The sequence below is a fragment of the Corvus hawaiiensis genome, chromosome 1, assembly GCF_020740725.1.
Source record: "Corvus hawaiiensis isolate bCorHaw1 chromosome 1, bCorHaw1.pri.cur, whole genome shotgun sequence".
In the NCBI taxonomy this organism is placed as follows: domain Eukaryota; kingdom Metazoa; phylum Chordata; class Aves; order Passeriformes; family Corvidae; genus Corvus; species Corvus hawaiiensis.
In genome coordinates this window covers 82,779,017-82,792,525 of record NC_063213.1, presented here as the reverse complement: position 1 = coordinate 82,792,525, position 13,509 = coordinate 82,779,017, and the positions used below count along the sequence as shown (strand labels likewise).

At 42.8% G+C, this 13,509-nt stretch overlaps 1 protein-coding gene across 11 annotated transcripts in view; it reads right to left on the bottom strand.

Annotated features, from left to right (window-relative positions):
- CTNND2 (catenin delta 2) overlaps positions 1 to 13,509 on the bottom strand; it is a 669,045-nt gene that overhangs the window by 409,928 nt on the left and 245,608 nt on the right. For all 11 annotated transcript variants that reach the window (XR_007205226.1, XM_048311841.1, XM_048311789.1 and 8 more), the window contains one exon: positions 12,908 to 13,020. Coding sequence is in view for 10 of the 11 variants with exons in the window: in XM_048311841.1 (XP_048167798.1) it covers positions 12,908 to 13,020 (113 nt within the window). In the remaining variant the exon portion in view is untranslated. The remainder of the gene's footprint in view (positions 1 to 12,907; positions 13,021 to 13,509) is intronic.

Sequence of the window (13,509 nt, the reverse complement as noted above, 5' to 3'; positions counted from 1 at the left end):
ATGGGCAACCAGGGCCCTCACAACCAGCAGGAGAGCCAGAGCCAGAAGTCATCACTGAGTCCCTGTCGCACGACAGTCTCCGTGCTATGCGAAACGACATTGTGCGAAGGGGGCGTGAGCCTTATACCACCTGGCTGCTTCGGGTTTGGGACCTTATGGGCACAAGTGTGCAACTGGATAGTGGTGAGGCAAGGTATCTGGGATCATTGACCCAGGACCCAGGTGTGGACCAGATATTTGTGAGGGAGCCAGGGCCTCTCTCTCTCTGGGAGCGGCTCTTAATGAGTGTGAGAGAAAGGTTCATTCACAAAGAAAGAATGCAGGAGTATCATCATAGAATGCAGTGGAAGACACTCGAGCAAGGGATCCAACAGCTAAGAGAGGTGGCAATATTAGAGGTACTCTTTGGGAAGGATGGACAGCATGATAATGACCCCGATAAGGTCAGGTGCACAGGACAGATGATGTGGAACCTGGCAAGGCTAGGGCCATCGCAATACACCACCTTCATTGCAACGATTGATGCTGACAATACCCGAGAAACAGTGGGCTCTGTTGCCAACAGGCTCAGGCATTATGACAGCATGATCAATGGCCCGCTGAAAGCTCATGTCTCTGCTGTGGTCCAGGACCTCAAAGAGGACATGAAGGAGATGAGGAAGGAAATGAGGGAGGAGATGAGGGAGGAGATGAGGGAGGAGATGAGGAGGGTCAGTGTGGCACCAGTGCGAGTCACAGGCCCCCAAGTCAGAGCCCGTCGTCCCCCTGCTAGAGAGAGAGGGTACACCCCACGAGCTGAGCTGTGGTTTTTCCTGTGTGAGCATGGGGAAGACATGAGAAGGTGGGATGGGAAACCCACCTCTGCCCTGGCAGCGCGGGTGCGTGAACTCAAGGAGGGAGGCACTAACCAAGGGGGTTCCGCTAAGGTGAAGGTAGCCTCAGCCTCCCGTGACCGAGCTGCCAGGTATTACAGAAGGGAGGATGATATGTCGGATCCCCTTGAAGGTACCTCGAGCATGTACGCCCAGGGAAAGAATGATAACCAGGGCTAGAGGGGCCCTGCCTCTAGCCAGGAAGAGGCACGGGAGAACCGAGTTTTCTGGACGGTGTGGATCCGATGGCCTGGCACATCAGAGCCACAAAAATATGATGCATTGGTTGATACTGGGGCACAGTGTACTTTAATGCCATCGGGACATGTGGGGGCAGAACCTGTATCCATCGCTGGGGTGACCGGGGGATCACAGCAGTTGACCCTTTTGGAAGCTGAGGTGAGCCTGACTGGGAAGGAGTGGCAAAAGCATCCGATTGTGACCGGCCCAGAGGCCCCGTGTATTCTGGGCATAGACTTCCTCCGGAATGGCTACTACAAAGACCCAAAAGGACTCAGGTGGGCATTTGGGATTGCTGCTGTGGAGGCAGAGGGCATTAGGCAATTGAACACCCTGCCTGGACTATCTGAGAATCCTTCTGCAGTTGGGCTCCTGAAAGTGGAAGAGCAACGAGTGCCAATTGCCACCTCGACAGTGCACCGCCGGCAGTATCGGACAAATCGAGATGCTGTGATCCCCATCCACAAGATGATCCGCGAGCTGGAGAGTCAAGGGGTGGTCAACAAGACCCACTCACCCTTCAACAGCCCCATCTGGCCTGTGCGCAAGTCTGACGGGGAATGGAGATTGACTGTGGACTATCGTGCCCTGAATGAAGTGACTCCACCGTTGAGCGCTGCCGTGCCAGACATGTTGGAGCTCCAGTACGAGCTGGAGTCCAAAGCAGCAAAGTGGTACGCCACTATTGACATTGCCAATGCATTCTTCTCCATTCCTCTGGCAGCAGAGTGCAGGCCTCAGTTTGCCTTCACCTGGAGGGGCGTGCAGTACACCTGGAACCGACTGCCCCAGGGGTGGAAGCACAGTCCCACCATCTGTCATGGACTGATCCAGACTGCACTAGAAAAGAGTGAGGCTCCAGAACATCTGCAGTACATTGATGACATCATTGTGTGGGGGAACACTGCAACCGAAGTGTTTGAGAAAGGAGAGAGAATAATTCAAATTCTCCTGCAAGCTGGTTTTGCCATCAAGAAGAGCAAGGTCAAGGGACCTGCCCGAGAGATCCAGTTCCTGGGAGTAAAGTGGCAAGATGGACGACGTCAGATTCCCACTGAGGTCATCAATAAGATCACAGCAATGTCTCCGCCGACCAACAAGAAGGAAACACAAGCTTTCCTAGGTGCTATAGGTTTCTGGAGGATGCACATTCCCGAGTACAGCCAGATCGTGAGTCCTCTCTACCTGGTTACCCGCAAGAAGAATGATTTCCACTGGGGCCCCGAACAGCAGCAAGCCTTCGCCCAGATCAAACAGGAAATTGCTCACGCCGTAGCCCTTGGCCCAGTCAGGACAGGACCAGAGGTGAAGAACGTGCTCTACTCTGCAGCCGGGAACAATGGTCTGTCCTGGAGCCTCTGGCAGAAGGTGCCTGGTGAGACTCGGGGCCGACCACTGGGATTCTGGAGCCGAAGCTACAGAGGGTCTGAAGCCAACTACACTCCCACTGAGAAGGAAATCCTGGCAGCTTATGAAGGAGTCCAGGCTGCCTCAGAAGTAATCGGCACAGAGGCACAACTCCTCCTGGCACCCCGACTACCGGTGCTGGGGTGGATGTTCAAAGGAAAGGTTCCCTCCACGCATCACGCCACCGACGCTACTTGGAGCAAATGGATTGCCCTCATCACGCAGCGCGCCCGAATTGGAAACCCAAGTCGCCCTGGGATCTTGGAAATAATTACAAACTGGCCGGAAGGTGAGACTTTTGGGTTATCTTCTGAAGAAGAAGAGGAGCAGGTGACACGTGCCGAAGAAGCCCCACCATATAACGAGCTACCAGAGAGTGAAAGACAATACGCCCTCTTCACTGATGGTTCCTGCCGAATTGTAGGCGCTAGCCGGAAATGGAAAGCCGCTGTATGGAGCCCCACACGACAAGTTGCACAGGCCACTGAAGGAGAAGGTGGATCGAGCCAATTTGCTGAGCTCAAAGCTGTCCAATTAGCTCTGGACATAGCTGAAAGAGAGAAATGGCCAAAGCTCTACCTCTACACCGATTCATGGATGGTAGCCAATGCTCTGTGGGGTTGGCTGGAAAGGTGGAAGAAGGCAAACTGGCAGCGCAGAGGAAAACCAATCTGGGCTGCTGAAGAGTGGAAAGACATTGCCACTCGGGTAGAGAAGCTATCCGTGAAGGTCCGTCATGTAGATGCTCACATCCCCAAGAGCCGGGCTAATGAAGAACATCGTAACAACAAACAGGTAGATCAGGCTGCGAAAATAGAGGTGTCCCAGATAGACTTGGATTGGCAACATAAAGGAGAACTGTTCCTAGCTCGATGGGCCCATGATGCCTCAGGTCATCAGGGCAGAGATGCCACCTATAAGTGGGCACGAGACCGAGGGGTGGATCTAACCATGGACAGTATCTCCCAGGTTATCCATGACTGTGAGACATGCGCTGCGATCAAGCAGGCCAAGCGGGTGAAGCCTCTGTGGTATGGTGGGCGATGGTCCAAATACAAGTATGGGGAGGCCTGGCAGATTGATTACATCACACTGCCTCAAACCCGCCAAGGCAAGCGCTATGTGCTCACAATGGTAGAAGCCACCACTGGGTGGCTGGAGACCTACCCTGTGCCTCATGCTACTGCCCGGAACACCATCCTGGGCCTGGAAAAGCAAGTCCTTTGGAGGCATGGCACCCCTGAGAGAATCGAGTCTGACAATGGGACTCATTTCAAGAACAGCCTTATAAACACCTGGGCTAGAGAACATGGCATTGAGTGGGTGTACCACATCCCTTACCATGCACCAGCAGCTGGGAAGGTTGAGCGGTGTAATGGACTGCTTAAAACCACCTTGAAGGCACTGGGTGGGGGGACTTTCAAAAACTGGGAGATGCATTTAGCAAGAGCCACCTGGTTAGTTAACACTCGAGGTTCCACCAGCCGAGCAGGCCCTGCCCAATCCAAACCCCTACAAACAACAGATGGAGATAAGGTTCCAGTGGTGCACATGAGAGGTATGCTTGGAAAAACTGTTTGGGTAAAGTCTGCCTTGAGCAAAGACAAACCCATCCGTGGGGTTGTTTTTGCTCAGGGACCAGGTTGCACCTGGTGGGTGATGCAAAAGGATGGAGAGACCCGATGCTTACCTCAAGAGGACCTTGTTTTAGGGTGAACTACCCATGGCTCTGTACTTGTATCAATATCAGCATGTATATTTGTATATAATTTGGGTAATGCATAGATTTATATGGTTAAAAAAAAAAAAAAAAAAAAAAAAGTTAAGTTTCATGTAACATGTTAGTATGGGAAAAATTCAGGGTGGATAATGTTGGGGTTTTAGTTTAGTCTTAGGTTTTCCTGTTAAAGGAATTTTCTCCCATATGCATGTTGCTAGGGGACAAATAGCTGTACTTAAGAAAGACAAAAAGGGAAGTGGGGCGGGCCTGGCTACTCTTTTGTTTACACCTGGGTGTGGGGACAGTTCGCTCTGAGCGTCCGGAGAGAGAAGCTGCAGAGAAAGGAGCTGCTGCTGCTTTCTTTTTGGCCGTTCTTTCTTCCTGCTGGAAGCAACGCCGGGACCCCAAAAGCCGCTTTCCCTGCCCTGCTGGAGACCGAGCTGTGGCTGCCCTGCCCCGCTGCTGCTTCGAGCTTTCGCTACGCTGTAGCCCTGCTCACCCTGCCTGCCTGGGCCTCCGTTTTCCCATCTGGATACATCTCGCCTGCCACCCGGGATTTGCGTTCGTCCCTGCCATTCCAGCCTGCTGTTCCTGAGAGCCCGGGATCGGCTGCCCAGGGGTTTGTGAAGCCTTTGCTCCATCCTTCCCGGGATCCCAGGGCACCAGAGCCGCGGGTTTCCCGAGCTCGCTCCGGAGCGCCCCCTGCAGCCGCGGGGGAACCATCGCACCTGCCCTGCTCACCGGGAGCCGCCAGCGCCCCTGCCGGCTGCGAGCGGAACTGCACCCGAGGGGAAAGGGCCTGACAGCCGAGAAGGCTGGCACTGGGTTTGTGATTGCTGTTACTGCCATAGTTGTTGTTGTTTTGTTTGACTGGTTATATACATATATATATATATATATAGTAAAGAACTGTTATTCCTATTTCCCACATCTTTGCCTAAAGGCCCTTGATTTCAAAATATAATAACTTGGAGGGAAAAGGGGTTATATCTGCCACTTCAAGGGAGGCCTCTGCCTTCCTTAGCAGACACCTGTCTTTCAAAACCAAGACAGAGACCTAGAAGGGCTGTAGAGAAATACACTTGTCACTCGTGCCTCACTCTTGATAGATATTCTATATATCCTTAAGTTTCAAATTACAGTTTTTATTATTGTCTCCTTGGGCAAACTACTACAGTGCTTATCCAACCTTTATGATAAACTGAATTGCCCTGGTTTTTCAACAAACAGCTTGTGAACAGTAGGCTGAACATAGAACCTCACTTTGTAAGACATAACTGAGTTTTACACTAAAAATACATTTCCAAATGTCAGTATTTCCATGCTTATTTCAAATTAGCCATACTCATGTGTCAGGCTTTCAAAGACACATTTAAATTGTCGATGCAAAATTTGTAAACAGTTTTCAAATAACTTAGTAGTATGCCAAAAGTGCACTAAGGCAGAGAATTCACTATAAAGTACAACCTTCATTGGCTCACATATCAGTAAAAGTTGATATGCAAAGTATCAGCTTTTTCTGTTGTCATTCTGCTTTTTTGTGGTTTTGCATATTTTTTTTCCTGTATTATTCCTATATTTCCTGTATTAATAAAAGAGAAGACATAATGAAAAACTTGAGAGAGAATATAAGTGACAATTGGCAGCCCCATATAAGGCTTTCAGACTGTAAGACCCTTTCTTAGGGCAGAAAAATATCCATATCCTTACTGACATAGCTTCTCTTCATTGAGATTACACTAAAATCTGATACTTGATTTCTTTAACATGCCAGGGTAATGAGTTTGGCAATGCTGAATATTACTGTGTTACTCCTCCCATGGAGATCATATTTCTGGAGGATATTCAGCAAGCAGAAAAAGAGGGGGAGTAGAAGGGGTGTTTTAAAAGTCCAGCAACAATTTATTTCCTAGAGTGAACATTTTCTTCAAATCTTCTTCTTTTACTGACCAAGTGTAATAATATACAGAGTTCATCACATTTCAGGTCTCTAAATCTCACAATCAAAAGATCAAGAGATACCAAGTACAAGGTGATATTGGAGTACTGAAAATATTATCCTCAGTATTTCCCTGAGTTCTAAAACATTTTCTCTGACTTGAACACTCTTACATATGGTGGTACACACAACACAGGAACATCAACTACTGATGTCAAACTGGCGTAGGAAATTACACCTGGTACACTGTAACAGTTACGACAACAAGCAGAATCTGCCCATTCTACTTCTGGACAACTTATTGTATTCCACAACATTCTGATTTCCAAAATTTCAGAATCACAGAACAATAGAATATGCAGACTGGGAAGGGACCCACAAGGATCGTGAGTCTCCCAATTCCTGGCCCAATGCAAGACACCTCAAGAGTAACATCCTGTGCTTGAGAGCATTGTCCAAATGCTTCTTGAACCCTGCGAGGCTTGATGCTGTGACTGCTTCTGTGGGGAGCCTGTTCAGTGCCCACACACCCTCTGGGTGAAGAACCTTTTCCTGATACCCAACTTAAACCTCCCTTGGCTCAGCTTCATGTTGTTTTGAGTCACGTCACTGGTCACAAGAGTGAAGAGATCAGCACCTGCCCCTCCACCTTCCCATCATGTCTAAATGCCGTGTTTGGACATGGAAATCAGTAGCCTGAATTTCAGAAGGGTTTCCAGCTATTTTCAGAAGGATTCCAGGTATTACCTAGCTAGGCACACATTAGCACAGTGACTGTCAACCATTAGCTAGCAATCCCAGCAACCCAACAAAGACACCAACATTTTTTGTGGTAGCTAAGTTGATTATTGAAAAGAAGAATCCCTAACTGACTTAGTTAAGCTATAGGCTGAAAACTGACACGGGGAAAAAAAAGCAGACAAAGATCAAAAAAACCAAAACAAATCCAACCAGGTTTTTTTTAAAGTGGCCAAGGATTAAAACCACATTGTTCATTCTTAATTACGATCTGACAAAAGCTGCTTCAGTTTCTTTTCTTCTAAGATAATACAAATGAACTCCTTAAGGATTGTGAATGTAAGGAAAATACCATCTTTTCAACTTTTTCTAAGAAAATCTCTCTTTGTTTTGTTGTTTCTTCTTCTTTTTGTTTTTTTATTTGGGGCAGTGGTGGTGTTTATTAAGGTATTTTTTTTTTAATGTATGCCTCCTAGAGATAGCAAAGAACTCAAATAATGCAAACACATCAATGAAAACCTTCTGGTGTAACAAAGCCTTGCAGATTTTCCCATTGTTTTGTTCTAATTGAATGCTTTCTTCCAGCTATTTAATTTTCATTCTGGCTTAACAGAACTATAACCAAAACTAGGCTTCCTAATAAAGAATGGTAGGATTTTTTTAACCTCTACTACCTTGAAACTCACAACATATTTTTACTAGGATATTCTGCTTTATCACGAGCCCACACATGATAAGCTTTACATGAGATGGAAAAACACATCTGACAGTACCATGCTTAACATTGACAAAACTCTCTTCAGGAGGAGAGCAATCTGCATCTTTTTGAAAGGTTCTACCTGACCTGGTCACTTATAGCAACATAAAATCATTGTGAGATAAAAGGTGGGAAAAAGACACAAAAAATCCCCCTACAAAATGTTGTTTTATCACAGCTAATTATTCTGACTCGTAGAATTTGTGATGAATGTTTTCAGAATCTTCCATTTTCAAAAACTTGCATGCTTTTATTGCCATTTTTAATTTTATTTCAGATAAACTTTTTTATAAATTCAGTTGACAAACGTTCATCCAAGCATGAATTGCTAAGCTTTACACAATTCACAATGATGAGCAACAGTGTGTGACAAAACTTAAAGCTTATTCAACTTCTGAACTACTAAGCAAACATACATTGCAGAATGAGATGAATCTTTAGGTACAGCATTTGCTGACAAAAGTTTAGTAAAATCTTCTCTTCCCACTGGTGAAATGCCCGTCTCTTTAAAGAACATCACTTTTAAAAACCCCTTTAAAAATAGACATGCTATTGGCTTGTTTTAATAAAATAAGTACAAAAAACTACAATTGGCATTTTCATAGGTAATGATAAAATACTGATCCTTTTTTCGCTGCTCTGAAATAACTGTTGACTTTTGTTTTTTCTTTTTAAAAGTTAGCTTTCTAATTTACATTTAATTAAAAGGATTTTTAAATTTTTGTTTTCAAGTTAGAAGCTTCCCAGTAGCATTTGGAGATATCACAGCAATCAAACCAATGTGAAAAGGTTTAATACATTTAACTGGTAAATCTTGAGTTGATAAAGAACCACAATGCAGGCTAAACAGTTTTCTAATATGTATTGAAATGTATGTTATATGTGTATGATGGTGTATAAATTTTACTTGTAAGTTGCAGTGTTTTTACACAGGACTGTTGATCAAACTCTTTGCATAAAAAAAGCCTGTTCTGTCCTCATATTATGACAAACATATCTTTGTCTTTTGGCTCATATTTTGCTCCAGAATCCATGCTAACCATGTCTTTTTCCAACTTCGTTTTAATACCTACATTCATATTTTAATATTTACATTCACAGGCAAAAGCAAACACATTCACTAGTTCAGGTAAGAGAGGTTTGGGTTTTTTCTGAAATACTTGAATCGAATCATAGAATATCCCAAGTCAAAAGGGACCCACAAAGATCATCAAAGTCCAGCTCCTGGACCTGCACAGGACAGCTCCAAGAATTCAACCACGTGCCTGACTGTTATCTAAATGCTTCTTGCATTCTGGCAGCCTTGGTGCTATGACCACTTCCCGGGGGAGCCTGCAATTTGATGGCAAAAAAAAAACCAGAACAGTAGAATGCTAATACAACTCTTTTCCCAGGATTTATGATGAAATAGTAATAAAAAGCACAGGAAAACTTGGGTGGGAAGAGGAAGTTCTTATTAATTCCGTGGACGGAAACTCTAGAACCTATCAGTGCAACCTGTGGCAATGTTTAACCAAATTCATGGTAAAAAAGGTTTTTCTTACGCCTAATTAGAATGTTCTATGCTCCAACTTGCATCTGTAGCCTTTGATTCTACCCCAATGCACCTCTGAGAACAGCCTTCTGTTCTGTCTTCTCTAAGTCCTTCCTTTACCTAGTTATAATCAGAAGACTGAGCCCTCCTGACCCTTCTCTTGTGGCTAAAACCCCTTGTCCTCTCATCTTCTTTCCACACCCTAGGTGCTCTCTAGCCTCCTGCCTTCCTGGAAGCTCTGCACAGAACCTGCTCCAGCATGCTGATGTCTTTCTTGTTGTGGGATGCCCAAAACTGGATAGGGAACTCAAGGTCTATCCTCAAGAGCTTCAAACACAAGGGATGAATCACTTGCCCTGATCTCTTGGCTACACTTCTGCTGCTGCAACCCAAGGTGCAGCTGGCCTTTGCTGTAAGGACGCACTGCTGACTCACAGAATCACTTAAGTTGAAAAGGCCTCCAAGGTCCTGAAGGTCTTTTTCTGCAAGGCTGTTTTCTATCCCTGCCTGTGTTGTAACAAGGGGATACTCCATCCCAGATGCATTTGCAAATCATTTATAAATTTCAACTTCATAAGGTTCCATTCAGCCCATTTCTTCACACTGTGCAGGTCTAGGTTGTGGGAGCCTCACCTCTATGAGGCTACTGGATTTATCAGTCCTTTATATTAAATATCTACAAAGACCACTATATATCCTTTCCCAACAAGTAGCCTAAATCAGATCTAACACTGACGGCTGCACAGGAAAACTGTAATTGCAATTTTATTAACTTGACCAACACAGCAGCAGCTGTCTACCAATGTCACAATGCATTCCAGCTATTTCTTCAATGTTCTTGAAATGAAAGCTCTTATGGGTTTATCAATTAGACTTGTGGTACTTTTCTTTTCAATGAATTTGCAAAAATTGTATCCTCTTAAGGAAAACGTAAGTTTCCTGGTGTTAAAGTGTGAATAACATAGGCATTTCTAAGGAAGAGAACTCTACTGAAGAAAGCATATACAAAGCAGGTGTGCTTTCCATGTTATTCAGCTTATTAGACTGCATTTTTGTGACTTGTAAGATACAGAAACTTCAGCATATTGCTTCAGGCACTCAGGCACAAATGACAGTCTATTCAAGAGACTTTCAGTAACAAATGGCACATCAGTTCTAGCAATTCCAGTACTGAGTAGAAATTCAGTTGAGAAAAAGTCTGTTGCCTTGCAAACGCTGTGTTCAAAGAAAAAGAGTAGGCTAGGTTAGAGCTACACTCCTCAGTTCAAACACTAAGACTCCTTAAAAAAAAAAAAAATCCAAAACAACAACAACAAAAAAAAACCGAAGAAACTGCTCACATAAAACAGTGATAAAGAATATGAAAGAGAATCTTAAAGTTCTAAGGATTTGCTAACAGTACACTTCTTTAATATGTGCTTAAAACTATCAGAGACTGAAGAGCTCTAAAGATATGCTGGCATCTAATTGCCCCGCCCACCCCCCCCATACTAAAGGGAGTGACAGACTGAAGATCTGGCCCACAAGGAATAAGCACCTCAGCCAGAGGAATGAAGCAGAATAGAACATGACTTGTCTCCTTATGGAATGTATCATGAAATTTTAATACTCAGCAGGCTGAGTAATGAACTGTTCAGAGGCTGCCAACAGGGAAACCCTGGGGAAGGGAGGAGTTCACAAGTTTTGTCCTAACTCATGGCCTAAGCATTTTATTCCGTTTTATCAGAAGCTACTGATTCTGCCTTTGGTTCACAGCCAAGTACTTGTTCCTTAAAAGAAAACAGTCAAGCCCTTTTTAGCAAAATTCTTGGTGAATACAGTCCCCGATCCCCTAAAAAAATGACTACAGATCAAGGATATGTCAAAGAATACAATGCTAAAGAAACATTCTCAAATGTAGATGAGCACTGGGAAGTCAGCACAGCAACCTGACAGAATTTTGACTTCATTTAGTATCTGTGTTAGTTCTAAGCCCCTAAAATGATGATTTAGAATTTTTTGGACAGAAGATTACTTATTTAATACATATGGGATAAACAACAACCCAACACAAACAATATTAGATTATTATTGATTTCCTCTTTATATCACTTGCCAAGCCTAAGGACAGCTATCTAACTGTAAGCTTTCGATGTTATCTTCTGAAAAACAGTATTTCAGGTACTTCTTAAAATGTTTTTAGTTAAAATGCTAGAAATTGCCTGGTCGTATGTAAAACATTTCCAGGGTAAATTACAGATGTCAAAAATTTGCATAATATCTCTTCCATTGTTCTATGTATTGCTATATTCCACAGACAGATAAGCAGTCCAATTATTAAACTTCTTGAATAACTGGAGTTTCAGAACTCAATGAAGAGTCAGTTGATGTTAATATCCCTGGTAACTCTAAAGTATAACTTTATCAATAAGAAAAAAGTTCACCAAGGAAGCATTTACTGCACAACAAGAAATTTCCCAACCTTCATATCGCTGACTGGAATAATCCTAAAATAACAGCATTATTTAAACATACCTCAGTATTACTCAAACATATTTCAGATAACTTTCTTGAAATGCAGCCATACCATATGTAAACTTTAAAGTGCTAGGCAAACACACTTGACATGCAAATATAGTATTCTCCTGCACTGCCAAATATTACCTATGTCATGCTGAAAAAAACTTAAGTAACATACTTTTTCTAATGTTGACAAGCCTAGATGGTGACAAACATATAACAGAGGATTTTATCTTAAGGAGTTAATTCTCAACTGATTTATTAAGAATGCTTGTATTTTAAGTCAACTTCATGTACAGCTTCTGCTGAATTAGTGAAAGATTTTTCTGACTTCTGCCATTTTAATGGATCTTGCATTCAGTATTTTTGTTACATCTTTGACATTCTACTGAATAATTATTTCCTACTTATAATGGAAAAATATCATTTATTTGATTGAAACGTTGTTTGAATTGCTTAGCTTGGCATGTTATACTTACTATTATCTATTCATATTTCCACTGATAAAAATAGAACACATGCCTATACAACTTGTTTTTTTCTCAATTCTTGAAACTCTAGTACCATCATCTTCCATTTATTAGCTTCACTGAGAAAACAGAAACACACGTATCAAGAAGCTAAAAACCGCAAAGTCTGTACTTCCACTAAATTCACCAAGAGATCAGTTTCCTTTGTTACAATTTCTTAAATAAACTTGCCATCCTCCAAACAATGTACCAGGACAATTTCTTAAAGTAAACCAATGTTTAAACAAAGAGAGTCACCTATATCTTCTCATTACATTTTGATGACAGGTCAGCAGCTTTACGTAATTCATTCTAAAGCTTTTAATACTTTGAGTGATAAAATTATGATTAAACAGGTTCACTTATCAATACATGTCTGCAATTATGAAGCTAAAAATCTTCAGCTGAAAATTACAGCTGTATTGGTGGGGGAAACAAGTTGCTGATAATCCATTCAGACTCCAGCAAATCAACGAATTCCAAATGTGACTACTATTCTGTTACTGGACAAACAAGATACAAAATCGCATGAAATTTTCTTTTTAAAAAGCAGGTCACAATGCAAATTTTCAAACTCTACTAAAATCTCATTCTCCCTAGTGTATAACTTTTTTACAAAAAGATTATCAAACTTGGTGATAATTCATAACAGCAACAAAATTTACTAATTATAAAAACAATTTGTACATTACCTAATGCTGCTCATGCTTCCAGTTTCTGATCCAAGTTTACATCTCTCCAGCTGGCTTGCAACAATCTGACGTTCAGCCTCAAGTTCTCGAGTCAGTCTCTCAAACTGCAGTTCCTGAAAAAAGAAAGTTAAACCATTTGCTTTGACTTCTCTTGAGATTAAGAAGGAATTTCCAAATACATTTAGTAAGTCAGGCCTACAGAGTTCATGCAGATCTCTCAGTAGCATACAGATCTTAGCAAGCTGACCTAAGTATGATCACAAATAAGTACAATTTGTGTTACTGAAAAAAAGATGCAAAGTTCTGTGGATGATCCTGTGGTGACAGAAGTTTCTGCACTTAAAAATTGATAACCATCACAGTATACACCAGTGAAATTAACTAAATTGTAGGTGTGTTGATATGGCCTGAGCACAGCTTAATTTCTGCATTTAATGATGTGCAGTAGGAAAACTCAAGTAGTTTTGGACAAAAGCTGTGCTAACATTCCTACCACTAATTTAATGTATTTTCTTTTATTCTGTCAAGGAAACCAAATCACTCCTACCAGATAAGATTTATCCACAGAGCTTATAAAGGTACTTATAGCGTGGTTTTGGTTT